This window comes from Trichosurus vulpecula, chromosome 6 (assembly GCF_011100635.1).
Source record: "Trichosurus vulpecula isolate mTriVul1 chromosome 6, mTriVul1.pri, whole genome shotgun sequence".
Taxonomy (NCBI): Eukaryota; Metazoa; Chordata; class Mammalia; order Diprotodontia; family Phalangeridae; genus Trichosurus; species Trichosurus vulpecula.
This window is the reverse complement of record NC_050578.1, coordinates 68,292,380-68,316,139: the sequence shown is the minus strand read 5'-3', so window position 1 is coordinate 68,316,139 and position 23,760 is coordinate 68,292,380. Positions and strand designations below refer to the sequence as shown.

General features: G+C 38.6%; 1 protein-coding gene across 2 annotated transcripts in view; it reads right to left on the bottom strand.

The window, feature by feature from the left end:
• FAM13A (family with sequence similarity 13 member A) overlaps positions 1 to 23,546 on the bottom strand; it is a 108,628-nt gene extending 85,082 nt beyond the window's left edge. The window contains exons 1-2 of one of the 2 annotated variants that reach the window (XM_036763255.1): positions 23,273 to 23,546; positions 11,363 to 11,404 (exon numbers count right to left, since the gene is read on the bottom strand). In XM_036763255.1, the coding sequence (XP_036619150.1) occupies positions 11,363 to 11,404; positions 23,273 to 23,301 (71 nt within the window). In that variant the 5' untranslated portion in view covers positions 23,302 to 23,546. The remainder of the gene's footprint in view (positions 1 to 11,362; positions 11,405 to 23,272) is intronic. The other variant, XM_036763254.1, reaches the window with a different exon arrangement.
• Positions 23,547 to 23,760: the final 214 nt, after the last annotated feature.

The window sequence follows — 23,760 nt, the reverse complement described above, 5'->3', positions numbered from 1 at the left end:
TGCTTTAGTAAATTAGATTTTATAGTGTTATTTTAGAATGCTTTTATGACACTTTGAGAATATCTACTTTTCTAACTGATGGTAGAGGCAAAAAAATTACTTCTAACTTACATTTAGTGTTACATAAATGCTACCAGAATTTTGTACATCTCTTACTTAACAAAATAAACTAGCATCAAACTGACTGGTGTGTGTATATTAAGCCAAAATTTTTCTGGTTTATTTATATACATAAATAATTTCTTCTTAACCTTGGTATACCTAAATTCCAGACACAAGTATCTTTTAAAAGAAAAAGTTTAAATCTGATTTTTAATTCTGATGGTAATGTAAAGCTCTGGAACTTATTCATTTTCCTTTTCAGCTAACATGGTGTAGCATAATATCCACAGTTTGTGGCAGACAACAAACCAACAAGTAATTTGAATACCACCTACTACTCCAGTAGGAAGTACCATCACTTTTCTAATGGAGCCATCCATTTACTTGGTAGCATAGTCACAGGGTAGGAATAATACTTCCAAGTAAGTGAGATCATGACCTAGAAAAAAAATTCTGCAATATGTAAAAAAAATGTTTAAGACTCAATTTAATTTTGACTAACTGAGCTCTTCATGCTTTCACATGAGTTTTGAGTTTGTTTTTGAGGTCATTTTATTAATCATTTATTCTCATGTTGTATATCTGGCCAATTCAGCCATTATGGTAATAAGTGAGAGGTTATGTTTCATGGTTTGCATTTCTGACCTCATCTGGGACTTTTTGGTCTATATGCTTTTGTATGCAGTATGGATATCTAGCTTTAGCCTCTGCATGTCAGGTGTGTCCTCATCTGGTCTGTAGGTGCTGGTGTGGGCCAGTGTGGCTGGGGAACTATCTCTCCATGTTCCTTTCACATGTTGGGGGAAAATAGAAGTGGGGGCAGGACCAAGATTGAGGAGGGGTGAAAAAAAGTTGCTCATCTCTTTTATTTCTTTAATTGCCTTCTCTCACCTCTTCTAGAACAAGTTCAAATAACTAGAAATGTTTAAGCCTCTTCTGCCCTAGGGTAAAAGAAGCAACAAAAGTTTAAGTTTTCTGTCTGGCTCTAGGACCTGGTCATGAAAAAATAATTGCATAAAATAACTCAGTGCATAGGAGACCTCCACAGATCCATTCTATAGCCTCACTGATCACAGATAAAACACACACGCACACACACATACACATTTTCTCTGACTCCATAGGGAATACTCCATTCACAACAAGCCATTTTTTCAACTGACTTTAAAGCAGATCCTCCTAGATCACAGATAAAAATATACACCTCCCTGATTCCATAAGAAGAACACAGTCATTTCTTAACTGAATTCCAAACTGCAAGCACAATTTTCCCCTTTAATATTCAATTTGGCTCTTAAGGCTTTAGTAATAATTACAGTCTCTTAGAATCTATGGGGTCCCGATTGGGGAAAATGCCACAAAATACAGTACTAAGTGAAAAGCCATAAAATTTAAACTCTGAAAGGTAGAAGCCTGGACATGGTGACCTGTTAAAATTATAACTTAGTGGATCATAATTTAGAGACTGAATCATAACTTAAATACTATGACCTATGAAAGCCATAACAAGAACATTGTGATGCATATGTGACTGGTACATGATCAATACACAAACTTGGGTTTGGGCATAACATTGGCTTAACACCCAAGCTCATTACGAAGCAGAAAACCAAAACTATCCACCAATCAGTAGTTATGCACTCTCTAGCTCCTCCTCCCTTTGCCTGTTTTCTATAATTACCATGGGGATTTTTTTTGCAGGGATTCACTGATTGGTTTGGCCACTGCCACCTCAGACCATGGATAATTAATATTTTGGTAGGAATCCATTATACTGTCCCAAATGTAAGCAAACCAAATTGATTAAACTACTATCTATAATCAATCTGGAGCTCCTTGGCCTCTTACTTTGGTATTAAGAACACCACATGGTTATGGGGTAGGGGGGGGGAATCCTGGACCTTTCAGAAACAGAAGAATGAATAAAAGAAAACATTTATTAAGAGTTTATTATATGCAAAATACTTTGCTAAGTACTGGGGATACAAATAACATCCCAGTGGTTAAAGTCATTCCTGGCTAAAGAGGTGAGATGTTGACTACCCAGATGAAAACAGATGATAGTCAATAAGCATTTATTAAGTGCCTACTATGTGCCAGACACTCTGCTAAGTTCTGGGAATACAAAAAGAGGCAAAAGCCAGCCTGGAGCTTGAAATCCATTGAGGGAGACAACAAGCAAACTAATGTGTTAATTGGTGGGAGGTTGTCCTTTGTTCTCTAAGAGGGCCAAAATAACATCACTATGTTAGGGTCAAGCACAGTGTATTTAACCATGGCTGAGAAGACCAATATGAGCTCAGAAGGCTCTACTACGCATGGGACATGAATAATCCATATGAACATTTGGAGTGGAGATGTCTCTAAATTTGCACGTCTCCCATTTCTATATGTACAAACTACGTACAAACAAGTGACACACAGGATAAATAGGAAATAATTAAGAAGGAAGGCATTAGAATTAGGAAGATTTGGGAGAGGCTTCCTATAGAAGAGTAGTGTCAAACTCAAATAGAAATAAATTCCTGAGGGGCACATATTGACTTAGAAAAGCACAAATTAACATTATGTTGTATTTTTCTGTTAAAGATTTCTTATTTCTATTTTAATCTTTCTGGCAGCAAGTAAGATAATTCTGCCTAACTTTTCTTTCTCTTCTGTTCCCTCCTTCCCCCAGTGTATTATTCTTTCCCTCTCCGTTCTTTTCACATGATCATCCAAATATAACAGAACCACTCCCATGCCTTATCTAATTGAATTCCTTCTGTGACCCCTGATGATGACTGAGTTCAGTAGATACCCTATTGATACCCTATTAGAATGCAAGCAAGTTATCCTTGCTTAATCCCTTATGGCTATTTGGTTTAACTGTTTTATGTTTCTCTTAACTCTTGTGGTTGAACTTTAAAGTTTCTATGCAGCTCCGGTCTTTTCATTAGAATTTGGAAATCTTTTATTTCTTAAAAATCTATTTTTCCCCTGTAGGATTATATTGTTTACTGGGTAAGCTATTCTTGCCTGTAAGCCTTGATCTTTTGCCTTCTGGAATATAATATTCCAAGCTCTCCACTCCATGACGGTGGTAGCTGCTAAATCTTGTATAATATCTTGACTGCCTCCTTGGTTCTTGAATTTTTTCTTTTTGGTAGTATCTTTTATTTGATCTATAAACTCCAGATTTTAGCTATAATATTCATAGTTTTCATTTTGGGATTTCTTTCAGGAGTTGACCAATGTATTCTTTTGCCTTCTCTCTCTAAGGGATCTGGGCAGTTTTCTTTTAAGATTTCTCAAAATAGGATCTCTAGGTTCTTTTAAAATTATGGCACTCAGGTATTCCGGTGATTTTTTAAAATTTTCTCATCAATCAGTTTTCTAGGTCAGTTATTTTTGTTCTGAGATACCACACATTTTCTTCTATTTTTCAGTCTTTTGACTCTTTTTAACATTTCTTGTTGTCTCATAGAGTTATTTGCTTCTGCTTGGTTTATCCTCATTTTCAGGGAATTTGTTGTTTGGGCAAGATTTTGTATCTCTTGTGCCAGGCTATTAATTTACTTTCCAATTTTTTTCCTATAACTCTCATTTCTGTTCCAATTTTTTTCCTCAAATGCTTTGATTTCATTAATGAAAACACTTTAAACTTTTTAAAAAAAATTCCTACTTTTTCTCTTCCACAGAACTGAATTTATTCCTAAACTGTGTTTTTTCTTTGAAGCTTTGCTCATAGATGTTTTGAAGTCATTCTTTTCTTGGTTTGGATATTGAGCATCCCTGCCACCTCTTTGTGGTGGGACTCTTTTTTTCTTTGCCCATTCTTCCAGTCTACTTCTTGGCTTCAGACTTGATGTTAGGGCTTGCCTCTGAGTCTTTTTGGAGTAAAGCTAGATCCAGTCCTGCTACTGTTTTTGTTTTGTTTTATTTGTGTGTTTTTGCTTTTTTTTTTTAACATTGAGTGTTCTGTTATTCCAGGATCTTGGGGATAGATCAGGCTGGGGACCTGAAAGCTTTCAGTGTTCCCAAATGGTCTGATTGAGAGAAAAGTCTGCTCACTGCCCTTCCAGTCTGAGTTCTGCAAATGCCTAACCTGACTTTGGATCTGAGCAACAGCAGACTGTTGCTGTCAGCCACTATCAGCCAACTGGGCAGCTCTGTTGGTTCAGAGTGACAGAAATGCAGTTCTCCTTTGGTCTGGGATTGCTGTTCTGGTTATTCCTTTGTAGTCTGCTGATTGAGCTAAATACTGGAACTGAGATCCCACTGTGTTTCTGGGGTAAGAACGACACAGCTGCTGCTTGCTTCTGAACTTGCTTCCTGTGCCACCCCTGGGTCCCTAGATAGCGCACTGTAGATCTGTGACCTGGGATTGTTTTCCAGCTGCTCATTTGCACAAGACCAAGCAGAAAACTTTTAAAATGATCATTAGGCAAATATCCATTGCTTATGGTCTAACCTATAGGGATGAGGATATGGTAAATATACTCTAGCATAAGTTAGAGTAAGCTCTCTCATGAGAGGACCCAACCCTGAAGCAGGAAAATTGGTTAAAAAAAGATTTTAGAATTTGGTAGAAGTCAAGATACATAACTCTCTGAACTGCCACCTTTTCCCTTTGGGAGTTGGTAGATGAAAGAGTTCATACCTCTTTGCAATACCACCTGCTGCCTGGATGAATTGGTTGAGTTAGTGAATGAGGCTATGCCTCTGTACAATTTCATGTGCTTTACTAAACCACCCTATAGCCCAGCCTAAGGAACAGAACTGAAGAAGCTTCTTCAAATCCCAGAATTTCTGCCCTTTCTGAAAGAGCATAACACCAACCAAGCAGTGAAGAGGCCCAGCCCAAGAGAACAATGGCCTAGCCCATCTGTGGAGCAGCTAAGCCTAGTATCAGATCCACCCATCCAAAACAGATACCAGACCTATCAGTGAACTTTGTGTAGACTGTCCCCAAGAAAGAGAAAAACATTAAAGTAAGGTCTACTGTTCTGTAAATATGTGTTGTTGTGAGCACATGTTCCTTTCACATATGTGTACCACTACTATGCTAATTTAGTTTGAGTTATCTCTCTATGGGTGTTAAGTACCTTTTTGGTAGAGTGTACACCTGTTTTATGGAGAAGAATATTGTCTAATTATTAATTTTTCCTCTTGAGTAAATGCCTTTATTAAAAGTTAACTGAGTCAGTGGCTCATTTGTTAGTGGTCAGTACACCAATGGGGGATCAGCAGTGAGAGTAGCTAACCACAAGGTTCCCTCTAGTATCTAGGATCTAACTTGTTAATGATGGGAGGGAATGAGGGAATGGAGGGAATGAGTTGGGGTGTAAGTTTACTACAGTAGGTCATCTAGTCTACCTTCCCACTTTCACAAATATGAAATCAGTCCTAACTTACCCAAGTGTGCAACAACGTGCTATGTCTCCAAGTTGAAGGTTTTTGGTTTGTTTGTTCTGTTGAACCATGCTGGCCCCAATATTCATTTGTGCGCTCCTTCTTATTTTTGCTGTCACCACAATAATACTGTGAACTTATCAACCTTTCTGGGACTCGTTTTGTCTTTCATAAAATGAAAGCATCTGGGCCAGATGATTTCTAAGGGCCCTCCCATCTCTACTTATGATTCCACTGTGACCAACAGGACTGGTTCCTATTAATTACCAGTACTAAAATATGCTAAATGGCTTAATATCTATCAAATATCTAATGGTCATCAGTATAAAATTACCACACTGTATTGCAGAATAAATACCAATCCATATACATCCAGAAATATACTCTTTTATGCTCTCCATTTATATGATTGGAGGGTGGAAGTTGCTCATGATCAAGACCAGGCTAACTGGCAGAAAATTAGTCTAAATAAATTGGATAACAAAGGTTTCTGAAACACAACCTCATTTGTCACAAAGTGATGATCCTGTCACAAAGTAACAGTGCAATAGGCTACAAGTTGCTGAAGGACAATTTGCATCTGAAAATAAGGCACTGGGCTGAGTGAGGTGCCCTTGAACAGAATTCTGAGTTGTTGATGGAGGACATAATTGGATGATGAAACTGGCCTCTTGACAAGCTTAAATGACAAAGGTACAACTGTACATCACATACAAAATAGAAACAAAAAAACAAATGAAGCTGAGCACAGGGAAGCAAAGGGAGAAGTATCATTTACATGGAAAAACTAAAATAAGAAAATTCAGGCATGTCCTTTATTTCCCTATTTCACTCTCATTTATATTTTAAAACTTTTTAGGATGTGTCTCTAAAGAAAGAATAAATTAAAAAACCTTGAATTTAAATCTTGTGGTTTAGTCGGTCACTGTGGTAAGCCTGGTGATAAGGCAGAAACAGTCTCTACCGCCAAAGAGCCAACATTCTAATGGGTGACACAGGATGTAAGCAATTAGGTATGCACACAGTAGATGAAAGGTCATGTTGGCAAGGAAGGACCCAGTGGCCGGGAAGGGCCTTCAAAAGCTGGAATTGGAGCTAAAGGAAGGCTCTGGTACAATATCAGGCAGCACTGACACTCTTTACTCAATGCAGGGATAAAGACCTGGAAAACATGATTTCCACTAGCTTGAGTTTTGCAATACTGTAAATGTAGGCTTCTGAAAAATAATTCTACACTTGATTATTATGGTCTATTCGGTTACTGCCTATTTATTCACTTTCTAAGTTGCCCTCCAAAGTGGAAGCACCTTCTAAGCCGCACATATGGGCTTGGTGCAGTGAATCTGGAGTCAGAGGCTTGCTGCCACTCTGTGTGTGACCCTGGCCAAGTAACATCAGTTTCCTCCAATGCAAGATGAGGTTCAAAAAGATGCCCTTTGTGATATCTTCCAGCTCTAAATCTATGATTCTAGACATAATTTATAATGTATATTTGCCATAAATATACAAATATATGCTTATATAAAATAAGTACAAATATTCTCTAATACTTCAAAAGACTATGACTCTAATGGTACGGATTATCAACCATGGCAGGTGTTTCAACAATCTGGCCAGCAGCTTCTGTGGGGTGGAAGATCCACCCACAGCCAGCACCCAGAAAGCTGCCAACAGCACAGGTTCTTTTGATCTGCTTAACTAAAGAAAGCAAGGTGAAGGGGTTGACAAGCTTACTTTAATTCAGCACACAAATATCATTCACTTAGTTCAGGGGAAAAAGACCAGCATACTGAACTTCAGGGCAAAATACAAACAAATTACAAACATCAACAGACAGACCTTGTCTGATTCAAATCCCAATACATAGTTACCAGAGTTTAACAAAGTCCCAGCATCCCTAAACAAATTACAAACACACAGACCCAATACAATTCATAGTTACCAACATCTAGGTGCAGCCTGGGAGCTTAGAACAAGGACTGGCCCAGACTCATGCACGCCACCACTGCTGCGGCAAAGAGCTCCAAAGGAGAGGAGGCCAACCCCTGGTTTTTATATCTTTTTCAGCATCAGGGGTGAGTCACACATGTGACTCACCCACGTGACCTAGAATCGTCACAAAGAGGCAACTTAAACCCACGTGGTCTAAACGCCTCTGGTGTCCCAGACGTAAACTAGGCCCTCCCTGGAGTTAGCCCCACCTTGGGCCCCACCTTAGTTGTCAATCCACACCCACTAAGGTTTTACACCTAATAGGGGTTTGGGCCTGGGGCTTAGCACCTAGTAAGGCTCAATGAAATACACTAAATTACTCAAAGCAAACAAAAGCCAAACTCTTCAAGGGCACTGGTTGAACTAAGTGCTAAGGAGCCCATTTTGCTTACCAACACAGCAGGTTCTGGTAACCTGCTCCAGAAGTAACCAGTTTGCCTCTGAGCTTTAGCAGGAAGTCTTCAGAAGTTGCTATATTCCCTCCCAACCCCATTCATTAACTGATGACCAAATATATTCATATACTATAGTATAGGGTTGTCTTGGGGGAGGGGGAAGGAAGACAAACCTGGGATTTTATTGGTAAAGAGAACCGGAAATGAGGAAATTCTCTCTATCAATGCAGCTCTGCACATGCTTTGCATCTGTTACTTTGCCTGAATCTGCTGGGTAAGGAGGGAAGCTCCCGCCAGGGAAGGAGGGGAGCTTCTTAGCATCCTAGTCTTACTGAATTAGGCATTCCATTGTACTCTCTCCAAGGATTTTCTATGACTCCACCTCCACCTGGTCTGAGCCTGCCCCAACCTCCTCCCTCTCCGAAACCCTGGGAGGACTTGACCCTGAATTCAGATGCCTAGGGATGATGATAACTTAACCAAACACATTCTACAACTCACGAATTCCATCATATTCTCCCCATCCCAGTGATTCTGAAGCCTTGGTTGTCACTGGTCAAACAACATTCTCCAACCCCCATTAACCACCCCTATGAACCCAAGCCTCGACCAAACCCAAGTGCTTGACCAACTCACCAATTCCTCAACACTCTGGAATGCCTGCTCAATAAACTTGCTTTTGTCTTAAACCTTTTCCTTTCTCCTTCCATTTTCTTATACTCGCTGAAACCTTGCTCCCTCCATATGTCACAACTTCCCTGGCCAGAACTGGCTGCACATTCACTCATGCCCTCTGACTTACTGGTTGAGATGGGGGCATGTTGGGGGTTGTAATACTCTTGAGTCTTTTGTCCCTTTCTTCACTAATCTTGACTGTGCCAAGCCTCAGTCTTGGACCTCTCCCATCAATCACTCACTGCCTTCACTCCTACCCACATACTGCTGAACAAAGCTGGAGAAAATAATGAAACCCTGCTGACTAAATTCACTACAAATTTATGTTTTATAACTCATCTGGGTTCTCGCTGCAGTAGGGCAAGCCTTTTATATCTCTCTGATTGATTCATTATCCCATTCACCACAGTGACTTTTCCAAACCTTTTTATATTTCCAAATCTCCCATAGCTTCCCCTCTCCTACTTAACTGAGAACCTTACCTCAAATTCACTGAAAAAAATTGAAGTCATTCACTAAAAGCTCCCTCTTTCCCCTCCTTATCTCACGTTTCTTAGATTCCTTTTACCACCATCTCTTCATGTACCACTGTCTCAAATGAAGAGGCAGACTTTTTCCGTGCCAATGAAAATCTTTTTACATGTGCAAGGGATCACATTCCATCTAGTATTCTCCAGCAGACTGCCTCCTACATCATCACTATTCTTTCACTAATCTTCAATCTCTGCCTCCCTATTGCCTAAACACATTTCTGTGTCTTCCCAAATCCTTAACAAACTCATTTGATCCATCTATCTCTGCTAGCCATTGTACTATATATCTCCTCCATCATCCATGCTAAACTCCTTGAAAAAGCCATCTACAAATTGTTGTCTCTTCTTCTTACTCTTTTCTTGGCTGCAGTCTGGCTTCTTCCTCATCATTCAACTGTAACTCTTCTCCAAAGTTACCGATGGTCTTTGAATTGCTAAATCTAATTGTCTTTTCTTAATTCTCATCATTCCTGGCCTTTCTGCCGAATTTGACAATACTGTTTACCTCCTTCTCTTTGATATTCTTTTCTAGGTAGGTTTTTACAACACTATTCTCTCTCCTGGTTCTCCTCTGACCCATCTGACTTCTTGGTCTCTTTAACTTTATTTTCATCCATATCATGCCCACTTACAGTGGCTGTCCCTCTAGGTTCTGTCCTGGGCCCTCTTTTCTTCTCCCATTGTACCTACTTCACTTGGTGATCTGATCAGCTCCCATGGAGTCAATGATCATCTCTAACCTCCAACATCTCTCTTGACCTCTAATGCTGCATCTGCAACTGTCTATTGGACATCTTGAACTGGATGCACCATAGACATCTTAAGCTCAACATGTCCAAAACCAAATTCAATTATCTTTCTCCCAAACCTCCCTGTCCTCCAAACTTGCCTTTCACTCTCAAGGGTACCACCATCCTCCCCATCACCCAGGCTTACACCCTAAGTGTCATCCTCAATTCCTCATTCTCTCTCACTCTCCATATCCAATTTGTTGCAAAGCCTATTAATTTTATCTTCACAATATCTCTTATATATTCCACCTTCCCCCTGTGAGGTTGCCAGCACTCCGGCCCAGGCCCTCCTCACCTTATGTCTAGAGTGTTGCAATGGCCTTCTGGCTGGTCTCCTTTCTTCAAGTATCCCCTCACTCTAGTCCATCCTCCACTCAGCTGTCAAAAAAGATCTTTCTAAATAAAGTATAGATCTGACCATGTTAGACCCCTATTGAGTTAATAAATCTCTATTATCTCTGGGACTAAATATACAATCCTCTGATTGGCTTTTAAAGACCTTTACAGCCTTGCACTTTTCTACATTTTCAGTTTCCTTTTATCTTAATACCCTCCATGTATTCTATGATCCATTGACACTGGCCTTTTTGCTCTTCCTCACATAAGACACTGCATTATCTCCTAACTCTGGGCATTTTCACTGGCTGTCCTCTATTCTTAGAATTCTCTCCTTTCTCATCTCCAGCTTGGCTTCCCTGGCTTCCTTCAATCCCAGCTAAAATTCCACCTTTTTGCAATAATCCTTTCCTGACGCCTGCCCTTTCCCTCCTCCCCATGCTAGTATCTTCCTCCTGAGATTATCTCCAATTTATCTTGTTTCTGCATAGTTGTTTGCATGCTGTCTCTCTCATTAGATTGCAAGGTCTCTGAGAGCAGAGAACGTGTTTGCTTTTCTTCGTATCCCCAGAGTTTAGCACAGTGTCTGGCTCTTAATAAACTCTTATTGGCTCGACTTGTCTGAAAGCCCAGTCTTATTCAATTCAGGTTTCCACATATACTGATCAAAGCCTTTTAAAGACTTTAGACACTTAAAGCCTTGTTGATTTGCTATTGAATTGACTCTGCAACTTATAGCATTATAGAGTTGTCTGTGACAAAATGGGTGAAGTGATTTGCCCAGCCACACAGCTAGTATCTGTCACAAGTAGAAATTAAATACAAGCATTTTTGACCCTGAGGCCATCTCACTACACCCTGCTAATGGTAATACAATGGTACAGAATAGAACGAGCTGAATAGAGAAGAGCAGAATCATTAGGTGATTTTCAAGTTAAAATTCCATGACACATCTGCATATTTGTCTTCTATCCTTTTCAATTGTTTGTTGGAAAATTTTCCAGTTGTCTGCCAGAAAATATCAGAGGCTGATGGTCATGTCTTAATGTAGCCCAAGTTTCAAAATACGTCATAACGTAGATGACTAAATACATTAAAAGAACCCTTAAGCTCCTCTAACACCCAAAACAAATTAAAAAAATACCTTAAATAAAAAGGTGACATGGGTCTTTCTTCTTCTTGAGAACTAGAAGGAAAATATATTTGATATTAGTATATAGTTGAGTTATTTGCTTAAACAAATTAATTTGTAGGAAAACATTTGCTTTTGTAAAACTAAAATTTAAGTATGGTATGAGTGGAACAGGATTCATTTTGCTACATTGATGTTAACCTTAGCATAGATTAGACTAAATTAAATATTTTTCCAATTGGAAATGATCACTCAGCTAAGGCAAGTTACCTCTTCCAGAGAAATCGAGGTAGGACTTGAGGTCTTTCACTTCACCAGGATCATATTATTAAAGGGAAACATTTAACCACCTTATTCCAGTAACAGAAATAACTACAGTATTTTAATTTTGTTAGAACTTTTACAATGCATGCACTGTATGAATTATTCAAAGAAAATGAACCGTAGCTCATTATAACGAAGGAGAAACTGATTAACAGCAAATAAATAATCGGTGCACACATGACGTACTATGGGCACAATTCTTTTAGCAATAGCAAAGCACACTGATGAACACTAAGCACTTTGCTCCATCCCCCCCAAGTTTCTCTGATAAGTTTCACTCTACATTAGTGAAATTTAAAGGTTCTATCAAGGCATAATTAAATAAACATTAAATTAAGATAAAACAATAATATGGTTTTAGAAATAATTATAGTAAAATATTTAAGCTAAATTTTTTGCATTAAAATATAGACTTCATAGAAACAAAACAATTTTGTTCTCCTTTATTAGAAATTGAAATTAAAAAAAAAATTTGAGTGGATGGCACTGATTAATCCTTGTCCTGAAATACCATAGGACTTAATACTCAATACTACTCTTACAGTACCTCTATCAATTTGTGTTTTTACACATTTTTTCATCTTATTTCTAATTAGATTGTAAATTCATCAGCAAAAAGACATTATTATGAGTTACTGGGGGCGGAGCCAAGATGGCGGCTGGTAAGCATGGACTAGAGTGAGCTCCGTACCCGAGTCCCTCCAAAAACCTATAAAAATGGCTCTGAACCAATTCTAGAACGGCAGAACCCACAGAACAGCAGAGGGAAGCAGGGCTCCAGCCCAGGACAGCCCGGATGGTCTCTGGGTGAGCTCTATTCCACACGGAGCTGGGAGCTGGGAGCTGGGAGCTGGGAGCTGGGAGCTGGGAACGGAGTGGAGCAGAGCCCAGCCTGAGCGGCGTGGACGATCCAGAGCAGAAGCCGGGCGGAGGGGGCCCTAGCGCCCTGAATATGTGAGCTGCGGCAGTTACCAGACCCCTCGACCCACAAACACCAAAGACTGCGGAGAAGGTTAGTGGGAAAAGCTGCGGGAGTGGAAGGAGTTCGCGGTTCGGCTTCCAGCCCCGGGGGCAGCAGAGGTGGGGCAGCTACAGCTGTTGTTACTTCCGGCTCCAGGCCCACCTGGTGGGGGGAATTAAGTGGCGGATCACAGCAGGGGTGCACAGCCTGCCGAAGATCTGAGCCCAGTCTGGACTGGGGGTCCTTGGGGAAGGAGGAGTGCGGCTCTGACAGAGCTGGCACCTCCCCCCCAAACGTAGAACATAGAACTCTGTAATCTACAAGCAGTCATACCCCACTGAAAAACTCAAGGGTCAAGTTAGTTGGTTGGGAATATGGCCAGGACGCGAAAACGCGCCCAGATTCAGTCTCAGACTTTGGATTCTTTCTTTGGTGACAAAGAAGACCAAAACATACAGCCTAAAGAAGACAGCAAAGTCATAGAGCCTACAACCAAAGCCTCCAAGAAAAACATGAACTGGCCCCAGACCATAGAAGAACTCAAAAAGGATTTGGAAAAGCAAGTTAGAGAAGTAGAGGAAAAATTGGGAAGAGAAATAAGAAGGATGCGAGAAAACCATGAAAAACAAGTCAATGACTTGCTAAAGGAGACCCAAAAAAATACTGAAAAATACACTGAAGAAAACAACACCTTACAAAATAGACTAACTCAAATGGCAAAAGAGCTCCAAAAAGCCAATGAGGAGAAGAATTCCTTGAAAGGCAGAATTAGCCAAATGGAAAAGGAGGTCCAAAAGACCACTGAAGAAAATACTATTTTAAAAATTAGATTGGAGCAAGTGGAAGCTAGTGACTTTATGAGAAATCAGGATATTATAAAACAGAACCAGAGGAATGAAAAAATGGAAGACAATGTGAAATATCTCCTTGGAAAAACCACTGACCTGGAAAATAGATCCAGGAGAGATAATTTAAAAATTATTGGACTACCTGAAAGCCATGATCAAAAAAAGAGCCTAGATACCATCTTTCAGGAAATTATCAAGGAGAACTGCCCTGATATTCTAGAGCCACAGGGCAAAATAGAAATTGAAAGAATCCATCGATCGCCTCCGCAAATAGATCCCAAAAAGAAATCTCCTAGGAATATTGTTGCCAAATTCCAGAGCTCCCAGATCAAGGAGAAAATACTGCAAGCAGCCAGAAAGAAACAATTTGAATATTGTGGAAAACCAATCAGAATAACCCAAGATCTGGCAGCTTCTACATTAAGAGATCGAAGGGCGTGGAATGCGATATTCCGGAGGTCAATGGAGCTAGGATTAAAACCTAGAATCACCTACCCAGCAAAACTGAGTATCATGTTCCAAGGCAAAATATGGACTTTCAATAAAATGGAGGACTTTCAAGCTTTCTCAGTGAAAAGACCAGAACTGAATAGAAAATTTGACTTTCAAACACAAGAATTAAGAGAAGCATGAAAAGGTAATCAAGAAACGGAAATTGCAAGGGACTTACTAAAGTTGAACTGTTTTGTTTACATTCCTACATGGAAAGATGATGAGTATGATTCATGAGACCTCAGTATTAGGGTAGTTGAAGGGAATATGCATATATATATGTTTATGTATATATATAAGTGAATGTGTATGTATGCATGTATCTATGTGTATATGTATGTATGTGTATGTATGTGTATATATATATATATATGTAAAAGAAAGAGAGCAGACACAGGGTGAGTTGAGGATGAAGGGAAGATAGCTAAAAGAAATAAAATGAAATTAAGGGATGAGAGAGTAACTTACTGAGAGAGGGAGATAGGGAGAGATAGAATGGGGTGGATTATCTCCCATAAAGGTGGCAAGAGGAAGCAGTTCTATGGGAGAAGGGGAGAGGGCAGGTGAGGGGGGAATGAGTGAACCTTGCTCTCATCAGATTTGGCCTGAGGGGGAATACCATACATACTCAGTTGGGTATCTTACCCCACAGGAAAGAAGAGGGAGGAAGATAAAAAAAAAATAATAAAAGGCAGGGGGATGATGGAGTGGAGGGCAGATGGGGGTGGAGGTAATCAAAACAAACACTTTGGAAAGGGGACAGGGTCAAGGAAGAAAATTCAATAAAGCGGGATGGGTTGGGAAGGAGCAAAATGTAGTTAGCCTTTCACAACATGAATATTGTGGAAGGGTTATACATAATAATACATGTGTGGCCTAGGTTGAATTGCTCAACTTCTTAGGGAGGGTGGGTGGGAAGGGAAGAGGGAAGGGAATTTGGAACTCAAAGTTTTAAAATCAGATGTTCAAAAACAAAAAAACTTTTTGTATGCAACTAAAAAATAAGATACACAGGCAATGGGGCGTAGAAATTTATCTTGCCCTACAAGAAAGGAAGGGAAAAGGGGATGAGAGGGGAGGGGGGTGATAGAGGGGAGGGCTGACTGGGGAACAGGGCAACCAGAATATATGCCATCTTGGAGTGGGGGGGGAGGGCAGAAATGGGGAGAAAATTTGTAATTCAAACTGTTGTGAAAATCAATGCTGAAAACCAAATATGTTAAATAAATAAATTGCATTAAGAAAAAAAAAGACATTATTATATTATTCATAGTGCATTTAGTGCACATAGCATCTTGTAGGTACATGCATATTTGTTGACTAAGCCCAGAATAATGGAGTCTCAAGCTATGATAAAAAAACCCCACAGATAAAAGATATAGAACTAAAAAACAAAAACAAAAAAACAACCAATCTAGAACTGGTCCACTCTCTTGCCTTCAGACTAGAAAGTTACTTTTCCCCCTTCCACATTATACTGATGAGACAACAGATGATACCTTCTAAGAAATTATTGTTGACTAATATCTGGTTGGAATCAATCAGTTTTCTCAAAGCTTTAGATTTCTTAAAGAAAACTAGCTGTATCTATTATTAACTTGACACCTTTGTAAATTTCTTACAACCACATATATGTATGTGTATTACACATCTGCATATATGTATAATACATACTATATATATATATATATATCAAAAGAAACATGGGAAACATGACTAATAGTAGAATCTCTAGTTTTTATTTATCAAATACAATGGCTTTTATTTATTCAATAAATAAATTCAAGTTTAAAATGAGTCAAGAGTGAGACATGGTGGCCAAAAAAGCAAATATAATCTCATAATATATACTTATGTATAAATATTGTATTCAGAACAAAGGAGAAAATAGACTAACTGTGATCTACACTGGTCATACTGTGCCTTGAGTACTATGACCATCTACTTTAAAAGGCACTTTGTCCCTTTTAATATCTAGAGAAAGGTATATATTGAGGGGAGGGTAACCAGAAGGTTGAGAGATCTGAAACCATGGTATAACTGTAGTGTGACTCTTGACAATTCAATTATCTGGGAGCATAAGTCTATTTCTGAGAAAAGCAGTTGCTGGGTTATGGCTGCCTTGATAGTTCATTTATCTGGGGTATAATTCTGCCTCAGAGTTCTAAGAGAAGCAGTGATTGAGTTAAATTTGACTCAAAGTTCCATTGTAAGACCGGCATTGTTCACTTGTATATGACAAGCTCTAGGACATAAAATGAATGGAGAACATAGTCTGTTCCAGTGGGCTGCATATGAAGAATTAGCGAACTTTTAGGTTAGTTTTGGGAAATCTAGACACCAGAACAGATTATAAGACAAATATAATTTACCTGATTATAGACAAAAGATGAGAATTTATTTTACTAAGCATAAGGTGTACCATAGTTGTTCAGAGAGGACTCAGCTGCTGAACCAAGATAAGTTGAGAGAAAAAGAAAAGAAAGAAGTGAAAAACACATTTTTGAACTGAGTCAAAGAGAGTTGATAACTTCCTCTCTGCACTTTGATACATATCAGATAAGACTGGTTGGTGAGGAGAGGCTGTTCTCTACTGCAATCTTCTTCTTCTAAGAAGAAGAAGAAGAATGAATAGAGAATATTCTATTTTGACTGGCTGCTGAAAAGAATAAGAATGAATAGAAAAATGTATTCACCTCCTAATTGTGATTTCTTGCTGAGAAGAAGAAAGGAGAAGACAACTTATCTTCGTTACTACACAATATTGCCAAGAGGAGAAAAATCTTGCAAAGAAATAGAAGTGGAGAGATTTCCTGACAACTTTAGCCTAAAGGTCTTTTCTCTTTTCCTAAAAGACCCTAACATTACTTCAGCTGAAGGTATGATCTTAGTCTGAAGATTGAAGTGTTGTCTACTCCAGGAATAAGTCCAACTGAACCAGGAAAAGCTTGGAAGTCCAAACGAGTTGAGGAAAAGCTTTGAAGCAGAGACTACCCAAAAGATTGTCTAGTGTGGTTGTGAGGTGTTACTCAAGCACAGTGTGGATCAGCTCGGGTTAGCAGTGGAAACATTTAGTCAATATTCATCATCCTATTCTGTGCTCATCAAGGACCTTTTATAGGTGGTTCCCAAAAGAGAAAAGCAAAGTGTACTGTTCCAGAGTTGTCCCCTACATAATTTAGGTGCATGCCTATTTTCCCTAACAACATTGTCTGCATTGTAGGGAGAGTATAATTGAGAGTTATGGTTGAATATTATTTAACTACTGAGTGTTTTGTATTTTGAGTAAATGTTTTTGTTAAGCTTAGGTTAACTGAGTATGAGTGGCTAATTTGTAAATGGACAATATACAGGTAGGAGTTCATGAGCTGTAGTGTTGGTGAGAATAGTCCTCCTAAAGGGTTATCCCTAGGAATTTGAAGATTAGAATAGTAGCTGCTACTCTTGGCAACCATCCTAACCTGCTGAATGGCTTAGGGAATTTAAGTAAGAGAATCTCAGCCTACAGAAAGCAAGAGAGAGAATCTGGGAAGAGTTGAGGTCAGTACCATGCTTGGATGACATAAAGGTAGGTTGGCAGAACTAAAGTTGTTAGAAGACAACAAGGAAAAAGCCATGTTCTTTAAAAACTGGGAGATATCACAGTTGCCTTCTAACATTAGAATGATTTTTATTAGGAAGAGGGATGTGCAATCAATGATATAGTGTCTAAGTAATATTTTTTTCTATTCTGTTCACCTATAAATGTAGTGATTCTATTTTTCCCCTGAAAAATGTTTTAGCTACATCTCAAAAACTATGGTATATTGTTTCATCATTATACTTTACTTTCATATAATTACTAATTTTTTTATGATTTGTTCTTTGAATCACCCATTATTTAGTATCATCCTACTGTTAAGTTTAAATTTGGGCCTGTGCATTGTGCTTGTCCTCCCCAAACAGATTAACATTTTTTATTGTATGATGGTCTTTAAAGCATAAGTTTATGTTTCTGCACTTTCAATTTTGTTTGCAATATCCATGCCCTAACACATGACAAACATTTGTAAAAGTTCCATGTGGTCATGAGACACACACATACCTATACATGTCCATTCCTTACCAGTTCTTACCAAAAAGACATGTCATAAATCTTTTCACTATAGTTTCTCTAGTATTTTGTCCAATTATTCAATGCTTTCCCTTTTCTTTATCTTTAGAGGGACATGAAATCTCCTGCTACTATGTCTTTTTGTAATACAATTATTTTTTCCTTTATTGATTTAGATATTAAGGCTTTTGGAGCCCATAAGTTCAATACTGATATTGGTTTGTTGTCTATGATTCTTTTCAGCATAATGCAGTTTCCTTATTTATCTCTTTATATGCTGTGAGTGTTTGTTTTTGCTTTGTCTGATAGTATAATTATGACTCTTTTTTTTTCTAATTATCTGACTACTTAGTTTTTTTCCAGTTCCTCATTTTTATTCTGTGTGTGTTTTTAAATGCGTGGGGTTTTTTTGTTAGCAACAGTGTCAGGTTTTGTTTTCTCAGCAAATCTGTTTCTTTTTCATTTTATTGGATTGCTTAACTCATTCACATTTAATGTTATGAGGGCTAGGTTCCTCCACTTGTCTCTTCTTTTTTGCCCAGATCAGGATTTCTGCCCCGCCCCCCATGAAAACAAAATACTTTGTCTCTTAGGTTATTTTAGCTTACTCTGCTTCACGGCAACCTTATTCCTCTCAGCTCTCTTCCTCTCATGCCCAAGCTCACCTCTCCTGTACTCTTTTCTGTAGTTTTGGAGTTTTGCTTAACTTATTAGTTCCTTTTTTCTTCTTCCTTTTTCTAGTTATTTAATACTTCTCCCTCTTTATTTTCCTCTCAGTTAAGTAGTCAAGCAAAATCCTCTTTCCTCTCCTCCCCTTCAACTTGTTAGCTTTTTGTTAGTTTTTTATTTTCTCTACCTTTTCCCACTCATTCCCTTCATTATTTATCTTCCCTTTTGCTCTACTCTAGACTTTTATTCTTTGATTTATCACCCTTATAACTTAGGCCCTTCTTTATTCTTTGTATTCCCAGTGGAATTAAATTTTCTAAGGTACCTACTTTGGGTTTCCTCTTCTATTCCATTTCTATGTTATTTTCTTATAGATGTTGACTCTAGAAACCTTTTTCTGTTTTGCCTCATTCTTATAAATGCCAGTTCCTGCAGCTGATAGAGTACTGCCCCATGGTAAGAATACTTCTATGTCCATGATTGTGCAGTTCATCATTAATATTTGTCTTATCTATGGTCATTTCTCCCCATCTGCCTTGAAATATCCCTCCCCATCTCTTCTGGGTATCAGTTGGCCCTGGGAATTCTGATTCCTTTTTTCCTGAGGTGCCTTTTCTTAGCACCAAATCCTGGCAGATTATACCCATTGTAAACTCCCCACTTTCCTTTATAGAATATCTCTCTTTCCCATGACAGCATTCTTCAGTGATATCCCCTTCCCACAACAGAAATAAGATTTCTTTCTTTCCTTCCTTCTATCCTCCCTCCCTCCCTTCTTCCTTCCTTCTTTTCTTTTCCTTTAACTTCCTCCCTCTGACTCTTTACCCATTCTCCTCTAGGCTCCCTTCTTCTTTAGAGGCCAAGGGAGTTATTTTTCCTTCATTGTTAGCCTTTGACTTGGTTAGGGTACATTATATCTTCCCTTTATCTTCATCCTCCACAATTTCCTTTTATTTGTCATCTGATTTTGTAATTCTGTCCCATAAAAAACATTGATTGACCCGTAGGTGGAGTGTTGTAACGTTTAATCCATGGTATTTGGAGCATATTTCTCCACCATCACTTCTACGTGATTTCTGTTTTTATCCTTGTCTCTATACTTTAATAAAGGAATTGTTTAATGGTTTCCCTAGTATTATTTTGTTGTTGATGTTGGTTGCTGTATTTGTTTACTTTCTTGCATATATGTTGTCTAGGCTTTTTGAAAAGTAAATTATTTGTTCAGTTCTGGTTTTCTATCTAAGAATGCTTCAAATGCCTCTTTTTATTGAATGCCCATCTTTTTTTAACAGTTAAGTTCAGGTTTGCAGGGTATGTCACCTTGCATTACATCTTGAGCTCCTTTGCTCTTCAAAACAAATGATTCTATTTCATCCTTTGATTTCTAGTGGGTTCAGAATACTCATGTTATTTGAATTTGCTTTCCTTTATTTCTTAAGGTCTTTTGGTTGCTTGTAGAATTTCTTGTTTGTCATTGGCTTGTTAAATTTAATCACTATATGTCTTGGACTTTAAAGCATAGTTTTTGTTTTGTTCTATTTTTTGTTTTATTTTGTTTTCTGGAGGAAATAATTGGATTCTTTAGATTAACACCTTATTTTCTCTGTTCAGAAGTTCTGGATAGTTTTCAATGTATTTTTTTGCATTATAGTGCTCAAGAATTTTTTTTTACTTGTCACCTTCTTTTTCGAGACCTATAATCCTGAAGTTGTTTCTACATATATCCTATCTTTCAGATCAGTGTTTTGCTTCACGATTATCCTTTTTTCTTTGTTTTTGTATTCCCAATTATCTTCTTTTTTGTTGTTTCTTTGGTGACATGTCATCATCGGTTGAATGGTTTCTATTCTGTCCATTATTTCTGCTGTGCAGGCCACAAGTTTATGCTTGCACAAATTTTATTTCTCTTTTAAACTATTCAAGAACATTCTCCTGTTATTCCATAATCCCATGGTGCTCTGTTTCATCAGATGTTGATTAATTTTCCTTTGTCTGGCAAAATTTACTTATAGATATCCACATTTATTTAGTGGATCTGCATGCCATATTGCTTCCTTTTATAATTATATTCTTTGTTTGCCTTTAACTGTTTTTTTAATCTTCTGAGATCTTTGGTAATTTCAGTCATTTTCCTATATTTTCTCCTATTGCTCCCTTTTGACTCCTTCCCATTTGATTTTTTCTCTTTCTGGAAGTTGTATTTCAAAACTAAGTCTGTGTCCTTGTATGCTAAGCAATTCACATTTTACTACCCTCAATGTCTGCACTAAGTGACTTCTGGCGGAAGTTGGAAAATGGTTTCTTCTGTTCAGGCTTGTAGAGTGCCACACATGTGTTCTGCTTCACTTCCCTCTGTTCCTTAGTTCCCTAGCTGAGTTCTGTTGCAGCACAGAGCATTGCCATACTACTGTATCAGCTTGAGCAAGCATCTGCTTTTTAGCTTTTTGCAGCACATGGTGGGGGTGGGGTGCAGGTTGATGGGGCACTGGTGAGTTCTGTTGCAAGCTAGTGGACTGGCTTGTGTAGCCCTACTACTGCAGAAGTATGGTAGGTGGTGGGAAAAGGGTACTGAATGAAGATGTTAGGAGTTAGGGAATAGCTTTCTCTGCTGTTAGTTCATTGAACTGTTATCTTGTTAGAGTTCTTAGTATCCTAGATCAGTGTGAAACTTGAATAGAAATGGGGACAGTCACTTAACTTAAGAATCCTTGAAGGTCACACATTGTCTTACAAAGCAACATATTATCTATGTTTTATTGCATTTTCAGGTATTTTCTTAAATATTTCCCAATTATAATTCAATCTGGTCCAGGATGTACTCAGGAGTGTTGTGGGCTACATGTAGCCTGCAGATTATTTGTTTGACCCCTCTGTCCTATGCTATGGAAATAGTTGGAATTGCTTCATCTCTTGCTCATAATGCTGTTCTGGAGAGGTTTGAAAAATGTCTGCATCATGAGACCTTGAATTCATCAATGATCTCTTAACTGACAAATCTAATGGCTTTTTCTCCATCCTCACTCTTTTTTTGACCTCTAATAATAGCCTTTAACAATATTCATCCCTTCCCCCCACCACACTCCTACCTTGATACTTTCTTCTCTCTACGTTTTCTGGACACTGCTTTATCCTGATTCTCTTCCTTTCTGACTTCTTTCCTTTCTGACCTCTTATCAATCTCCTTTGCTGGATCTATGGCCAGCCATTCCCACTCACTATGGGTGTCCCACAACTCTCTGTACTAGGCCTTTTAGCTTCTCCTCCTATACTATCTCACTTGGGGAGCTCATCAGCTCCCATGGACTCAGTGACCCTCTCTATGCAGAAGATACTTAGGTGTCCTAATCTAGTGCTCACCTTTCTCCTCACCTCCCGTCTCACATATCCAACTGCCTATTGGACATCTCTAATTGCATATCCTACAACCATTTTAAATTCAACATGTCTAAAACTGAGCTCATTATCTTTCCCCTCAAACCTTCTTTTCTGCCCACCTTACCTATTAGGGTTAGGTGCCACTATCCTTCTAGTCATTTCAGGCTGCTAGCCTGTGTCATCCTCAACACTTACTCCTCATTCCATACCTAATCTGTTGCCAAATTCTGTTGATTCTACCTTTACAACACTTCTCTTATTGGTCTCCTTCTCTCCTCTGACACTATCATCCTAGTTTAGAAACTCATCACTTCATGCCCAGATTATTGTAACAGCAATATAGTTGGGACTCCTGCTTCAAGTTCCTCCCAACTTTATTCCAGCCTCCATGTAGCTGCCACTAAATTGAAGGTCTGAATACCTTACTACTCCATTCAGTAAAATCCAGTGGCTTTCAGCGTGAAATAGAAAATCCTTTATTATATGCCAGATACTGAGGTAGGTACTAGCACATCAAAGAAACACAAATGAAATGGTCTCTGATCTCAAGGAATTTATATCTGGGAAAGATAACATGTACATATTTAAATGCACACAGAATACATATTAAATAAACAAGATAATTTTGCTTCCATGAGGAAGTTTTCTCTATGGAATAGATGTTACTCTTTGCATCAACACATGAAGAATTATGCAAAAGAGAATAACATATGGTGGCCTTCTACAATTTCTCTTTACCACAAAATTGCCCAGATGTGAGATCTAGAGAGGAAGGGTCCTCAGGAGTATAGGAAACAGTCTAGCTTTTTAGCATCACTTAAACTAAATATACATCTTTTACTATTTTACCATATTACAGATGAAAACCTGATTAATGTATTGATTGTTTTCTTCTCCTCAGGTACTCAGAAAATTCACTTGCTGTTTCTTCCTATATTCATTTGCATTCAATAAAGAGGGCAGTTGAGCATTCCTATTTTCCAGTAATTGAATGAGAGTCAGAAATAAAATTAGCCACTGTGACTGTCTGGAGGAAAATAAAACCCTTTTAAACAGACACACTCTTAACATGACTTAAGTATTAGCTATGTAAGTGGCAAAGTTATATGGTTTGCATGTTAATCAGCTAAGACAAAATAAAACAAGACAAAAATGAATACCTTTGCAGAGGCATGATTTCACAAGCCATTGCAGTATCAAAGTTTACAAGGGGATCATGGAACTGCTTCTTCTGTAACAGATCTGGTAGTTTCTGATTTCAGGCACTTTCTTCTAAAATGGGTCTGCACCCCAAGGGCTGTGTTGGGACTGGCAGCCGCGAACTCGTAGCCAAGGGAGTCGGCGAGTTCCTGAAAAATCGAGTCTACCACTTCTCGAGGTCCACACGGTTCTTCCAGCAGGGCTATTTCTCTTAGAATCACTCTGCAGTCCTCTTTGACCTTTTGTTCCGAGGAAGCAGCTGCACTGGACAGCCAATCAGAAGGAGCAGTGGCCGAAGTTCTGCATACCTACCTCCCTCCTCCTACGTAGGGGCTTGCCATCCCGGTAACTGGAAACTTTCTCTCCAGGAGTCCCGCAGAACCCTGTCAGTCTGGGGAAGGCAACCAATAACTGCTTTGGAAGAAACCTTCCAAACCTCTAAGCATGA